This window comes from Dasypus novemcinctus, chromosome 5 (genome assembly GCF_030445035.2).
Source record: "Dasypus novemcinctus isolate mDasNov1 chromosome 5, mDasNov1.1.hap2, whole genome shotgun sequence".
Classification (NCBI taxonomy): domain Eukaryota; kingdom Metazoa; phylum Chordata; class Mammalia; order Cingulata; family Dasypodidae; genus Dasypus; species Dasypus novemcinctus.
The window spans coordinates 141,989,038-142,002,542 of NC_080677.1; the positions used below are offsets into that span (position 1 = coordinate 141,989,038).

At 39.5% G+C, this 13,505-nt stretch overlaps 1 protein-coding gene across 2 annotated transcripts in view; it reads right to left on the bottom strand.

Moving 5' to 3' along the window:
* The window catches only part of VIPR2 (vasoactive intestinal peptide receptor 2), a 158,191-nt gene that overhangs the window by 129,824 nt on the left and 14,862 nt on the right, over window positions 1-13,505 (bottom strand). The window contains exon 3 of one of the 2 annotated variants that reach the window (XM_071215386.1): window positions 4,855-4,916. The exons of the other annotated variant lie outside the window; for it this stretch is intronic. Coding sequence (XP_071071487.1) covers window positions 4,855-4,916 — 62 coding nt within the window. The remainder of the gene's footprint in view (window positions 1-4,854; window positions 4,917-13,505) is intronic. 2 annotated transcript variants of the gene reach the window in all.

Here is a 13,505-nt window from a genome sequence, read left to right on the forward strand (position 1 = left end):
TGGAATCAACATAAACTAAATTGAAATCTATTTAGTATACTAAAGATAATCCCCATGGTAATTATAAAGAAAATGTCTAAAAAATTTACACTAAAGGAATGGATTAGCAATTCAAAATGGCTCATTATAAAAGATCATCTTAATAACAAAAAGGCAGTAATGGAGGAAAGGAGGGTAAAAAAAACCAAAACAATTAGCATAAGAGCCAAAGTAAATTTTGCCATATCAAGATGGATTAAATGGATTAAGTCCACTAATCAAAAGGCAGAAAGTGGAAGAATGGATAAAGAAACATGATCCAGCTATATGATGTTTACAAGAGACTCATCTTAGATACATAGATAAAATAGTTGAAAGTAAAAGAATGAAAAATATTTTCATGCAAATAGTAATCGAAAGAGAGAGGGGTGGCTATATTAACATATAATATCAGTCAAAATAAACTTCAAGTAAAAAACTTTAACAGGAGACAAAGAAAGATGTTGTATATCAGTAAAAAAGTCAATTCAACAAGAAAATTTAATAATTATAAACATATATGCACCTAATAGCAGCGTGCCAAAATATAATAAGCAAACACTGACAGAATTGAAGGAAGGGAGAACAGTTCTACTGACAGTTAGAGACTTTAGTACACCACTACATAGAACTCCAACACAGAAGATCAATAAGGAAATAGAGCACCTGGAACGAGCAATTAAATCTAACCAATATAAGTAGAACATATATATTATTCACCCAACAACAGCAGAATATCCATTCTTTTCTAGTGCACATGGATCACTGTGCAGGATAGAACATAAATTAGGGCATAAGAAGGGTCTAAATAAAATCTTAACTCTTGAAATAATAAAAAATAACTTCTCTGGTAACAATGGAATGAAGCTAGAAAATCAATCGCAGAAGGAAAACTGGAAAATGTAATAATATGTGGGAATTATACAGTACACTCTTAAACAACCAATGGGCTAAAGAAGAAATTACAAGAGAAATTAGAAAATAGAAATTGCAAGTGAAATTAAAGAAGAATTAAAACAAATACAGCATACCAAAAGATATGGGCTGCAGTAGAGGCAGTGCTAAGAGAGAAATTTATAGCTATGAATGTCTATATTAAAAAAGAATGATCTCAAATAAATAACCTAACATACATCTTGAAGAACTAAAAACACAAGCACAAAATAAACCTAAAGCTAGCAGAAGATAGGAAATAATTAATACTAGAGCAGAGAAATGAAATAGAGAACAGAAAAACAATTGAGAGAATAAACAGAACTAAAAGTTGTTTTTTTTAAAAAAATCAATAAAATTGATAAGCCTTCAGCTAGATTGACAACAAAAGAAGAGAAAGGATAAAAATAACTAAAATCAGAAAAAAATAGTGATATTACTACTGACCTTACAAAAATAAAAAGCATTATAAGAGAGTATTATGAACAATTGTATGCTAACAAACTAGAAATCCAGAAGAAATGGAAAAATTCCTAGAACTAATCAGAGACCCCAAATGACTCAAGAAGAAATAGAAAATATCAATATACCTATAACAAGCAGAGAGATTAAACTGAATCAATAATCAAAAACCTTCCACCAAAGAAAAGTCCAGGACCAGATGGCTTCACTGGTGAATTTTACCAATCGTTTAAAGAAGAATTAATGTCAAAACTTCTTAAACTCTTCCAAAGAATTCAAGAGGAGAGAATACTTTCTAATTCATTCTTTGAGGCCAGCATTACTTTGATACCAAAGCCTGGTAAAGACATCACAAGGAAAGTGCATTACAGACCCGTTTCCCTTATGAATATAGATGCAAAAATCCTTAACAAACACTAATAAACCAAATCCAATGGCACACTAAAAAGATTATACACCATGACCAAATGGGATTCATTCCAAGAATGCAAGTGTGTTTCAACATACAAAAAAAATCAATGTGATACACCATATAAATATTAATAGAATGAAGAAGAAAAAAAACCCACATGATTTCCTCAAAAGATGTAGGAAATGCATTCATTTGCCACTTTAAAACAAGGATCACCTTTCTCCAATTTTCTGTGGAAATTATACCCCTAATGTATTTTCTCTGATTTTCAATTTTATTTAAATTGGCATGAACTTAAACTCTCACTCAGGTAGATTTTTATAATTCAAACCCCTTAATCTTCTACAGTTGTTTTTCACATCTAATTCTACAGCTGCTTAGCAACTTTCTTTTTATAGTCTTTCCAAAGCATTCAAATTAGTTTTCTAGAGACAAATGTTTCTTTTTATATTGTATCAGTTTACTTGCTATTTAATTAAGTAGTGAATGACAACATATTTAACAGGCATAGCTGTTTTGTAATCTTGGTAGTGAATCTCCAAAGATGGCTGCCATCAGTTCCTTCCTGCCCTTTATGCACATGAGGTTCCATCAAGCAGTGGAATCTATTTCCCTGCTTTTGAATCTGGACTGACCTCATGACCTTCTTTGACCAAAAGAATGAAAGGAAGCAACATTGCCTGGCCTGGGGCTTAGTTATTAGTACCTGACAGCTTCTGTTTTCCTTCTGGAAGGTAGCCATCATGTAAGAAGTCCAACTACCTTGAGCACCTGTGATGAGATGTAGTCTAAACTAGCCATGTGGAGAGGCCACACAGAGAGGCACTACGAGGCAAGATACATGAGAGTGAAGACTTCCTATACCTTCCACCGTTGCCTGGGCACCAGCTGAGCGCAGCTAAAGAAGAGCTATCAATAGACCCAGTTGGAACACAAATTTATGGGAAATAGTAACTTGCTGTGTATCTTTGAGGCCACTAAATTTTGCAGTGATTTTTTTATACTGCCCTAAATAAGTCAAACAAGAACAAACCTTACTCATTCTTGGGAAATACAGAACCCAGGTGCATGGAGCAGGAGTACACCAGCATTACAGAGAGAGGTCTACTAGCTGCTCAGCATGATGGGAGACAGCGTGATTCAAGAAGGAAATGACGCTATAGACACAGTAACCACTGAGTAAGCTAAGAGGCGGCCGGTTAAGAGGGTTTTTTAGTGAACAAGCAAAGTTTCAAAGGAAAAGACAAAAAGCAAAGAAATCCGATATAAATTGATGGTGGTGGCTTTCTAACTTTTTGCTTGAAAGGCAGTTTAGTCTAGTGAAAATGACATTCTAGACTAAGTGATCCAGAAAACTGATCTTATGTAGTCTACAGACCTTTTTAAACCTCACAGTACCTTCAATGGAATAGACACAGGAAATTGATGAATAGTATTTAGGAAAAGCTGCTATTTGAATGTATAGTTATCAGTATATTGGAATATATAGGGCACAGAGCAAAGACTGCCTACAATTGGAAATTCTGAGGGAGACAGTGATAATTTAACTTACATAAAGTCAGCTAGCTAAGAGGGAAAGGTCAACTGAGTGGAGGACACTGTAATCCCACTGTATTCAAAGAATAATCTTCTCTTTAAAGTGCTCCTAGCAAGTCGTAACTCTTACAGACAATGGGAGACATGCTATTTTGACTTTGGATTTCTTTTCTCATTATATCAATGATATAAACATCAATTCATTTTCAAGAAAATTGCAACACAAATCTACTATTTATGTATTATACTTGTACAGCCCTTTAACTAGAAAAGAGCTTTTGCAAATATCTTATTTGATTCTCTTAGCAACTCCTTGAAGGAGGCAACAACTCTCATTGTTATATTCCAAGGTGAGCAAACAAGGTTCACAGAGTTAAGAATATTGTTCAAAGTCACAGAATGAAGAGCAAAAGCTGGGCCAGAATTCAGGTCTTTTGACTCCATAGACATTGCTATTTTTCCTAGAAGAACACCATTCTATGTTAGCCAGCACCTCATAGGACTTATTACCAATATCATAAAATAGGACATTCGGATAGTTTCACATGATTGCATATTTTCAATGTGTAAGATGATGTAATGATAAAAGCACCAGACATGGAGCTAAAAGATATGTATTTGAGTTCAGATTTCTCTTCAAACCCCAACTGTGAAATGGAAATAAATCCTTTCCAATAAACACATTTGAACAAATGGGATCATACTGTATGTACTTTATGTAGAATGAAATGCCAGGCAAAGGCAAAGGTTATTATTTTTAAGATAAGACTGTAAATATTTACCTGATGAGAACATTGATGAATGTGTCATATGTCCTACACTCTCTTTGCATGCACTATAGTTCCCAGTCACATATTACTTCATAAATTCTTGGATTGCACTCAACTGTGCAAAGCATGTTTTGTTTGGAGAATCGATACTTCTGTGTGGCAGTGATTGGATGCCCCAATTTTTGCACTTTTTCCCCTCCCTCCCATCCCTGTTTCTATCTTGAAAAAGGTCTAATCTCCTATACTATATCCAACACCACAAATCCAGAAGGGGTAAAATTGTTTAGGAAAGCTTGGCCAGCATGATGCATGAAGATAAAACTGCACTGTTCTCATTCATACAATGGTAATGAAAGTGTTTCATATTAAGAATAGTAAGCAGTTACAGTAAGTGGCTGATAATGTTATCACCTATAAGGAGAGAAGGAAACTTCAACTACTGTCACCCAAGACTGGGGAAGGAGAGAAGAATGAACCTACAGAGTGGGATTGGGTGCCCTAGGAAAATTTATCATCCTGAATTACCTTTCTCTAGAAGTTGTATGAGGAATGGGTTGCAGCATCAAGGGAGTGGAAAAAGGAAAAACTGAGAAATAAACCTGTTCAGATACTAAGGTCTCAGCAAAGGTAACAGCTTGTAATGGGCTTCCCTCTACATTTGAGAACAACTATTACCAATAATTATTTGGAGGTTCTGGCAGGGGAGTGCAGCTACTCACATACCGTTGACCAAAGAACAGTTCTCTTCTAGTGGGGAGGGTAGTCCTCTTCGACCGAGGGTGCAGCTTCAGGAGGGAGGCACATGGAGCAGTGAGGGAGGAAGGGGACACCGAATCAACCCTGGCGATCAATGGGGTGACAGATGTTGCAGCCAGATCGCCCTCACATCCAACTATTACCAATAATATTTCTTCATTCAAGGAAGTTTATTTTAAATCTAAAGTCATATGCAACAAACCTCTGCCAAACATCTGACTGTATGAAAAGCCTAGAAATTACTGAGAGTGAGCTCAAAGAAGACCTGTCTTCATCAACTTTATCTCCAGTGCACAGCAAATAATAGGCACTCAGTGAATGACCCTTTCTTTTTTTCCTGGGACATGGTTAATGAAGGCCCTGTAACTACTCATTCAACCAGGACAGTTAAAGATCTTGCCAGAACAAACTTACTAACTGCAGTGTCTGCAGAGTTCTCTGGTGTCCCCATTGCTTCTGCTCCAGATGATAATGACCAAAATTCTTCCCAGAGAGACTTACATGAGTAAGATCTGTTTAAAATGACCTATATCAGGAATTCCAATTGTTGGATTGTAATGGAATATTCCACTAAGTATCGTTTTACTTGTTTCACAGAGCCATATAGGAACCCGAGCAGCCAGCCAAATCCAGCAAAAAAGTTTTGAATGCAGCAAGATAAAAGAATTAAGTGTGCTTCACTTCACCCTTTTCTTCCTCCTGGATTTCTGTCTCTTTTGTGGTACAGTGGCTCGTGAGTTCAGGGGTGTGGTTAAACGTGAATAGGATGATCCAAGAGGAAAAGGATGAAAGAAACTGAGAAGAAATTGCTGTTAAGTGGCAAGAAGAAAAAATGGTAAAGGCCTCAATGTGGGATCAACACAGTTCAACTGTCCTCCCTCTCTGCCCATCCTCAAAGGAAAAAAATCAAGTCCAAGTTCTTCCATTATGGAGAGAAGTTTTTTTAAAAAAGAAATTATTTCACCTAAAGAGAAGTCAGGAAAATGCACTTCTTGTACCCTGATCATTCCTTGTATAGAATTCACAGTGGCCAGGACAAAACCATTTCCAAGGGTCATTTGGCAGGACATGGAAGTAGATTTATTATACAAAACTCCTCTCTGATGCTGCTAGTTGCAACAGGTTTTTATTTATACATAGTAATATGTATAGAACTCATTAACTAAAAAGAGGCCAGGGATTTGCTATACGGTGTTTCTGTCTTCCTCTTGTGGGTTCCTACTGACTTAGAAATTTAGAGGAATGATTTAGCAACAACCACCACCCACATTTCAGCTGTGGACATCAAAGGCTATAGTTATGGGACTAGATGGTAGCAAAGCAGTAAGTAGGGCACAGATCTTGTGAAACACAGTCCTTTGGTCCTTCCAGTGTAACCATCCAGACCTCCTCCTAATGAAGGTGAGCAGTGGTGGCTCATCAGTCCCAGCTGTACAATATTCACCTGGGAAGCTCTATAAAGACCCATGGCTGGACTGCACACCCTAGAGGCTCTGGCTTCATTTGCCTGGGCACAGTTTGCATTTATAATTATTTAATGCTAGAAAGGACCTTGAAGATCACTAGTGGAGTGGTTCTCTCCAAGTGTGGTCCTCAGACCAGCCGCAGACCATGTGGGAATTTGTTAGAAATGATTTCCCACCCCACCCCAGGCCAAGGGACTCAGACACTCTGAGAGCAGGGCCCAGCGATGTGGGTTTTAACAAGCTCCAGGTGATTCTGGTGCAGAAAAGCAGGGGTAGCAACCCTCTCCTCCCAACACACAAACCAGGAGCAAGGGGCACTGGTGGTCAAGTGCACTGGCTGGGTTTCTGCCCCCACTCTGCAGGTCACTGGCTCTGACCCTGAGCAAAGTACTCTGCCTCAGTTTCCTCAGCTAGAAAATGGAGATAATTCCCTTGTCAGTGTTATAGCAGAAAATTTATGAAAACCACTTGGCATAGTGCTTGGTACCTAGTGAGCTCCAGCAGGTAGCCGTGCTGGCACTATCTATTATTGTTACAGTTTCAAGGGACCTGGAAGCCTCCAGCTGAGTCAGGTTGAGACTCCCTGCTCACTGCTCCTCTCCCTACACCTCCAGGATGACACAGGATGCTATAGTAACCAGCCAGACCACAAGTCATTTTGAAAGGAAGAGAGATGATGTGTTGGTTCTTTTCAGGTTTCTGTTCTGTGTCCAGGAGTAACATTAACACATGTAATACCTACGATGGGCCAGACACTGCCCTGCATGCTTTATGTATATTAACTCCTTTGACTGCCATAAAAATTCCAAAAGGTAGGTAGTATTACTAGTCCCATTTCATATATGAGGAAACTGAGGTGCAAGAGCTTAATTAAATGGCCCAAGGTAAGGCACCTAGTCAGTGGCTGAGCCCCATCTCTTAAGCACCAGCCCATACTGTCTCTCTTGCTATTACTCCAGTCTGGTGAGGTACAGATGGTAATTTGACTTGTATTCTTGGCCTGTCCTTCCAGAGTGCTTAGGTCGACTGAGGCCCTTCTGCATAGACACTGGGGCAGATGGGGTCTTCTGGAAACTTCCATCACTCCTGGGGGCAGGGAAGGATTTAATAAGAACATCACATCCAACCTATGTGCATCTCCCACTGGTGGCAAGTGGCTCTGCTGGGGATCTCTGAACAGTGTGCCCATAAGGTAACACCATCTTCAAGCCACGGTTACTCTGAGGCTCCTCCATGGAAATGGGAACGGGCTTTCCGCAGCAGCATCAGGGAGGAGCATCCCTCAACAGGGAGCCATGTGGTGGAGTAAATGGAAGGACCAGGGAAGTCCAGAGCCAGCCCCACAGAGAGCCTGCCAGGGAGAAGGCTTGTTTTTTTTTTTTAAGGCAGTACTGGGGATTGAACCCAGGACCTTGTATATGGGAAGCAGGTGCTCAAACCACTGAGCTATACCCCTGCTACCTGGGAGAAGGGTTTTTGTTGTTATGGTTGCTATGACTTTCAGAATTTTGGTCTGGGGTAATTCAGGCCAGACTAATTCCTAAAGACTAAATGGGAAAAGGCATTTAAGAAAAACAAACTTCATGTTTCTCTTACTCTATTTGTAGAGTTTAAAATAAGTCCCAGGGTTCTGCCAGGGGAAGAACAGGAAATGGATTACTCTGGATTAGAGGGTCAGCTAGAAAATGGTATCATTTTAAAAGATGGAAGGATTTTAGAGCAGTGAAGAACCTTTTAGCCCTCCTTCTGTTCTACAGAAGAAGTCAACCCATTAGAAACAGACCAAAAACTATCAACAAATTCTCATTTCAACAGTCCCTTACCACTATACCATCATAACTGCTTTCTAAAGGAAACAGCGTAGCACTTTTCATTATTTAAGGTGATAATAAAAACACCTCATTTAAATAGGTCTTTAAAATTCTATTTATATTCTAGGCTTGTATCTTTAAATTAGGCAAGTATTATATGGTCACTGGAACCAAACATTCCTTAAGTACCTGCAAAAATTTTCAGGGAAGACCCACAACCTTTAAGTGCAGTCCCCTGTATAACCCACTATAAATAATGTGGTGCAGAGTCTTTGTATGTGCATACATATTCTAAATGCTTATGTTTATTTTATGACCTAATACTATGTTTATGCGATACATAAAGATAAAAAAGTATCTGCCCTTCTAGCCTTCTCAGTGGGCAGGTTCCTTCTCTGTCTCCAGAGGGAAGTGCAGGCAGGGCACAGAGTATTTCTGGTCACTTTTAGGAAATGAGTTCTCTGATCACTTCCAGGCTAAGGGACAATATTTAATATGCTGAACTCCAGGCTTTGAAGATGATGCTTTGTTGCTTCCCCAGTGTGAGGAAGCTGATGCCCCCCTCCCCACCCAGGCTGGGGAGTGATGAGGAGGGAGCAGATGCAGGCTGAAGTGCTCCTGGGTGAAGCTGCAGCTCCACCAAATAGGTACTCTGTAATCTATAAACATATAGAGCCAAAGCAAATATGCAAAGTGTTAGCAACTGCTGAATTGTGAACACTGAGAGCTTATTGTACCTCTCCTTCAATATTTTCATTACACAACTTTTCAAACATAGGGAAAAGATGAGGAAAAAATGCTGGGAGAGAGCCTTTCTGTTGGAAAACTGCTCGGTAAGATCAGAAGGGAGAGTAACAAATTCCTTTACCTGCACTACCATCCTGGCATAAGAATAGCACGGAACTACGTGGAATCATGGGTCCCCTTTTGGAAGCGAAGTACCTGGCTATGCAGCACCCATGAACAAGAGCTCAGGCGACCTCTCTGCGTCTCTGCAAGGCCCCGGGAGGTGGGGGTGGGGCTTGGGGCTGGGGCGGGGCAGTGAAGGGAAGTCAGTTCCCAGTGCAGGCCTGGGTGAGCTGGCACAGCCGCCTTCTGACAAGGGAGGCTCCCTGCTCACTGCAGTCTCGAGGCAAAGGTAGCACAAAATAAAACAATGGCTGGGTGCCTGGCTGGTTACGAGCGATGGGGTTGTCAAGGGAGAAAATGTGCTGTGATTGGGATCTATTTTTAGAGGACTTGAACATCTCCAGAGCAGTAAGCTCTTTTGCATCCACGTAGCTCATGTATTTTTATTCCTTGAAGAAGAGGACTTATGCTTTGCTCTAACTGCCTTTGTGTTCTCCTAGGAAAAGACTGAACCTTGGTAAAAACTGATAGGGGCGGCAAAGTATCGTGGACGTTTTTACCATGCTCTTTGCCATTGGATGGGTCTGGATAATTTTAACTGAATTTCTGAATTCCTTCCAATAACCAACAGTTATAGAGCCTTATGGTTGTAGCCTTCCATCATTTCTTCTTCTGGAAAATAAGTGTACTGAACAAGGAGCTTTTTTTTTTTTTTTTTAAGATTTCTTGGAGTTCTAAAATTCTGATATATGTCTCTTTAAAAAAATGAATTATCTTCATTTTAGTCATCAAAGCTATTGATCTATTTCCTGTGCCTAGCCCTCCTCCGTGCCTATTATCAACTTAAATGACTAAAAGCTTGATGAAATGAGTCACCGAGTCGGAAAACAAAGCAAAACAATACATTTTTTAAAGTATTTTGTCCTTCTCTGTGAACTACAGCCATTTATTTAGACCTGAATCTTTGCAAACAGAAAAGGCTCTCACTCACTGGCATCATCACAAAGCCCTAGCTTTGAAGAAACAATGATGGGCCATCCAATAGTTCATACTTAAAGCCAGATTTACTGAGTGGAGAACCAGTTTCACTGCCTTAAATCCTTTCCTGCAATGTATTCACAAATAAGTAAATGTGTAAGTCATTCTACAAAGGTCCCTGTGGTTAGAAAGTTGCAATCAACACTCCCTTCCTCACTTGTAGAGTAGAATCCCAGAGTAGTAGACATCCAGGGCTTCAAGGGACAACAGAGGTGATCTAAAGTACCCCTACACTATATCTCTGTAGGGGTGTGGGGGCATTTTCAGGATTTGGAGTTGTCCTGGGTGGTGCTGCAGGGATGGATGCTGGACATTGTGTGTCCTGTCGTGGCCCACTGGGTGGACTGGGGGAGAGTGTGGGCTACAATGTGGACCACTGTCCATGTGGTGCAGTGGTGCTCCAGAATGTATTTGCCAGGTGCAGTGTACGTGCTGCAATGATGGAAGAGGTTGTTGGTGTGGGAGGGTGGGGTGGGTGGGGTGGGGGGTATATGGGGACCTCATATTTTTTGAATGTAACATTTAAAAGAAAATAAAGAATTAAAAAAGAAAAAGATGAGCTCTGGGGAGAGTGTGAACTACAAGGTACACTATTATCCATGTGGTTCTGCAGAGCTCCAAAAGGTGTTCACCAAGTGCAATGAGTATGCCACATTGATGGAGGAGGTTGTTGGTGTGGGAGAAATGGGGTAGGGGGGTGAGGGTATATGGGAACCTCTTATGTTTTTTAATGTAACTTTTTTTGTGTGATGTATATATCTTCCAAAAATTACAATTTACAAAATGATGGGGTGGGGGGGTGGGGACTGGGTTATATGGGAACCTCTTACATTTTTTATGTTTTTTAATGTAACATTCTTTGTGATCTATTAGCTTTAATTTTAAAAAGTTTAAAAAAAAATAATAAAGTATCCCTAAACTATTACTCCCAGAGCCTAGGAAGTCAAGTCAGTACCTCCTCAACTAGTCCATTCTCTCCAGGTATCTGAAATTCACTATGAAATGCTTCCTGATTTCCTAGGCCCAAGATCTGACTACTCATAATTTCTACCCCAAAGTTCTAGTTCTGCTTTCTGGAAACTTAAAAGGGACAGTTGCAGTTACAATTTGTAGCAATTTAGCAATAGTTCCATCTCCACATTACTTTGACTGATTTTTGGCTCAAAGAGACCCCCCACAAAATAATACCATTTCTGAACACTTGGTGTCAGCCTGGACATTTATTGCCATCCTTTCTCAGTAGCCTGAGTTGACCACATCATAGTAAGAATCCTGTTCTGAGCTCAGGGTGCATGCAGTTGGGGTGTGGAAGTTTTCATCTGAGCAGCTGTCAGCTGTTTATGCCCATTCTACCAAGGAGTCGTGGCACAAGAGGGCTTTGTTATTCTAATATTAGCATTCCATGGCTGTTTTTTATCAGTGTTTAAAGTAAACAAGGCTCCAAAATGAAGCTGACAAGGGCCATTCAAAATGCTGAATATACTATCAAGTGGGTTCAGATTTCACAGCTCTAAGAAAGTTGAATATGATTACTCTGGTAAACCTTTAAGTGGATCTGGAGATTGCTGAGACACTGGTCCGTACTTTCAGTCTGCTGAATTGTCCATGCCCATTTCTAACGTGGATTCCTCTTTAGCCATCTCTGAATGTTGCCTGTTCAGGTGATCAATTGTGAAATATCCTCTCTTACTCATAAACTCTATAGGATACCAGTTATTTCAAACACTAATAGTGATGACACACATTCTACTAAATGAGGGATTCCTTCTTTCTTTTTGTTCTAAGGACTCATGTTTCCATCCTTTGTTCTTAAAATATTTGCCAATGATATAAGGAAGACTGCATCTATGTATTAGCTAAGCTGGATACAGTGCCAAATGTTGTTTTAGAAATGTTGTAATTAGGAATGATGACAATAATTGCTTTTGGCAGAAGCAGAGTAGAAAGAAGCCTTTTGAGGGAACTACCCAAAGCAATAACCTGTCAAAACTAATAAAAGGAATCTACTCAAGAATGCATGGAACACAAAAATGAGAATGTACTCTTCTTGGGAGACAATCAGTTTAGGTGAAAGATGACCAAACATTGGAAAAGGTGTTAACTACAATGACAAGTTGGAGGAATGATTCAAAAGACAATTTAGTAGAAGAAGCTCAGAGTGTGATAATAATCAAATTGTCCATGGAGATATAAACTAAACAGTAGAAGGTTAAATCAATAAATTGCACTTTCTTCATGATTTATCATAGCTCTTAGGTAAGCTGGAGCCATGCCTTCTTATAATTTTCTGTGACAAGTATTCATTTATTCAAAAAATGTTTATTGGGCCGCTACTAAAACCCCCAAGCACTCTATAACTGTCACATAACAGGAATGGCCCTGACAAAGAGCTTTTCCAGCCAGAAAGAACTGCATAAGATTAACTATGCTAACAGAGCAAAGATTTTGGGAGTTGCTCCTCAACATTAACAGGTCACACAATCCCTGAGAGAAACAGCTAATGGGACTGGAACCCAGGTTCCCTGGATTATATTGCTTCCTCAGATGGCTTGTATAAGACACCCTGGGATTCTACACAGGAGGAAACTGAGGCCCTGCAACAGAGCTCAGATTACAAACATGCTTTGAATAAGAATATTTTACAATGAACTAGATATTTTTCATACCATCTCAGAATATACCAATATTGTATTTAAATACAGTATAGCAATGATCCCACCCTCGATATTCTGGGGCTGTATATATACAAATTAATGTTGGGGAAGATCATTTGCTGGGACGTTGCCACTAGATGGTACTCTGAAATTGGATCACCTCAAAATTTTGACTCTGAGAAGTAGCAAAGTTTTATGAGGGTGGGGGGAGGGAAATCCAATAGATTTTACATGCAGAAGTCATATTCTGTGACTTGAACCAGTATTAAATCAATACTCAAAACCCAGCGATTAACTAAAGCTATTAACTGAAGAAAATGATTTTTCAAAGTAACTACCTAAGGAGTAAGGATTGCAAATACCCCAGAGACAGGAGCAGCATTTTTTTGTCTCTCCAGGATTCTTAGTGTCCTTCGGGCCCCTTTAAACAGTGTCACCCAGACAATGGACACTTAGTAAACACTGTGTAAGGAAAAAAGTTTCATAAAATGGCATCCATTTAAGGAAAACTGATCTGTGTGCTATATTGTCTGCAAGAGGTCTGTGCCTGTCTCCAATGCAAGTTATTGCTGTGATTCTCTTTCATAGACAGTCTGTTTCCTTATACAATAAAAATTCTCAAAAAAAAAAAATCTTTGCTCCAATGTTTGCCACAATGTGGGGCATTCTTGGTTCCTCATGAACTTTAAGGCTAGACAAGACTTGCACAATGCTTTGCATGAAAAGGCCTGCCTAGGAAGTTAATCCAATTTGGAGATGAACATTCAAGGAAGCCAGAGTAAGCCCGGACTCAAATCATC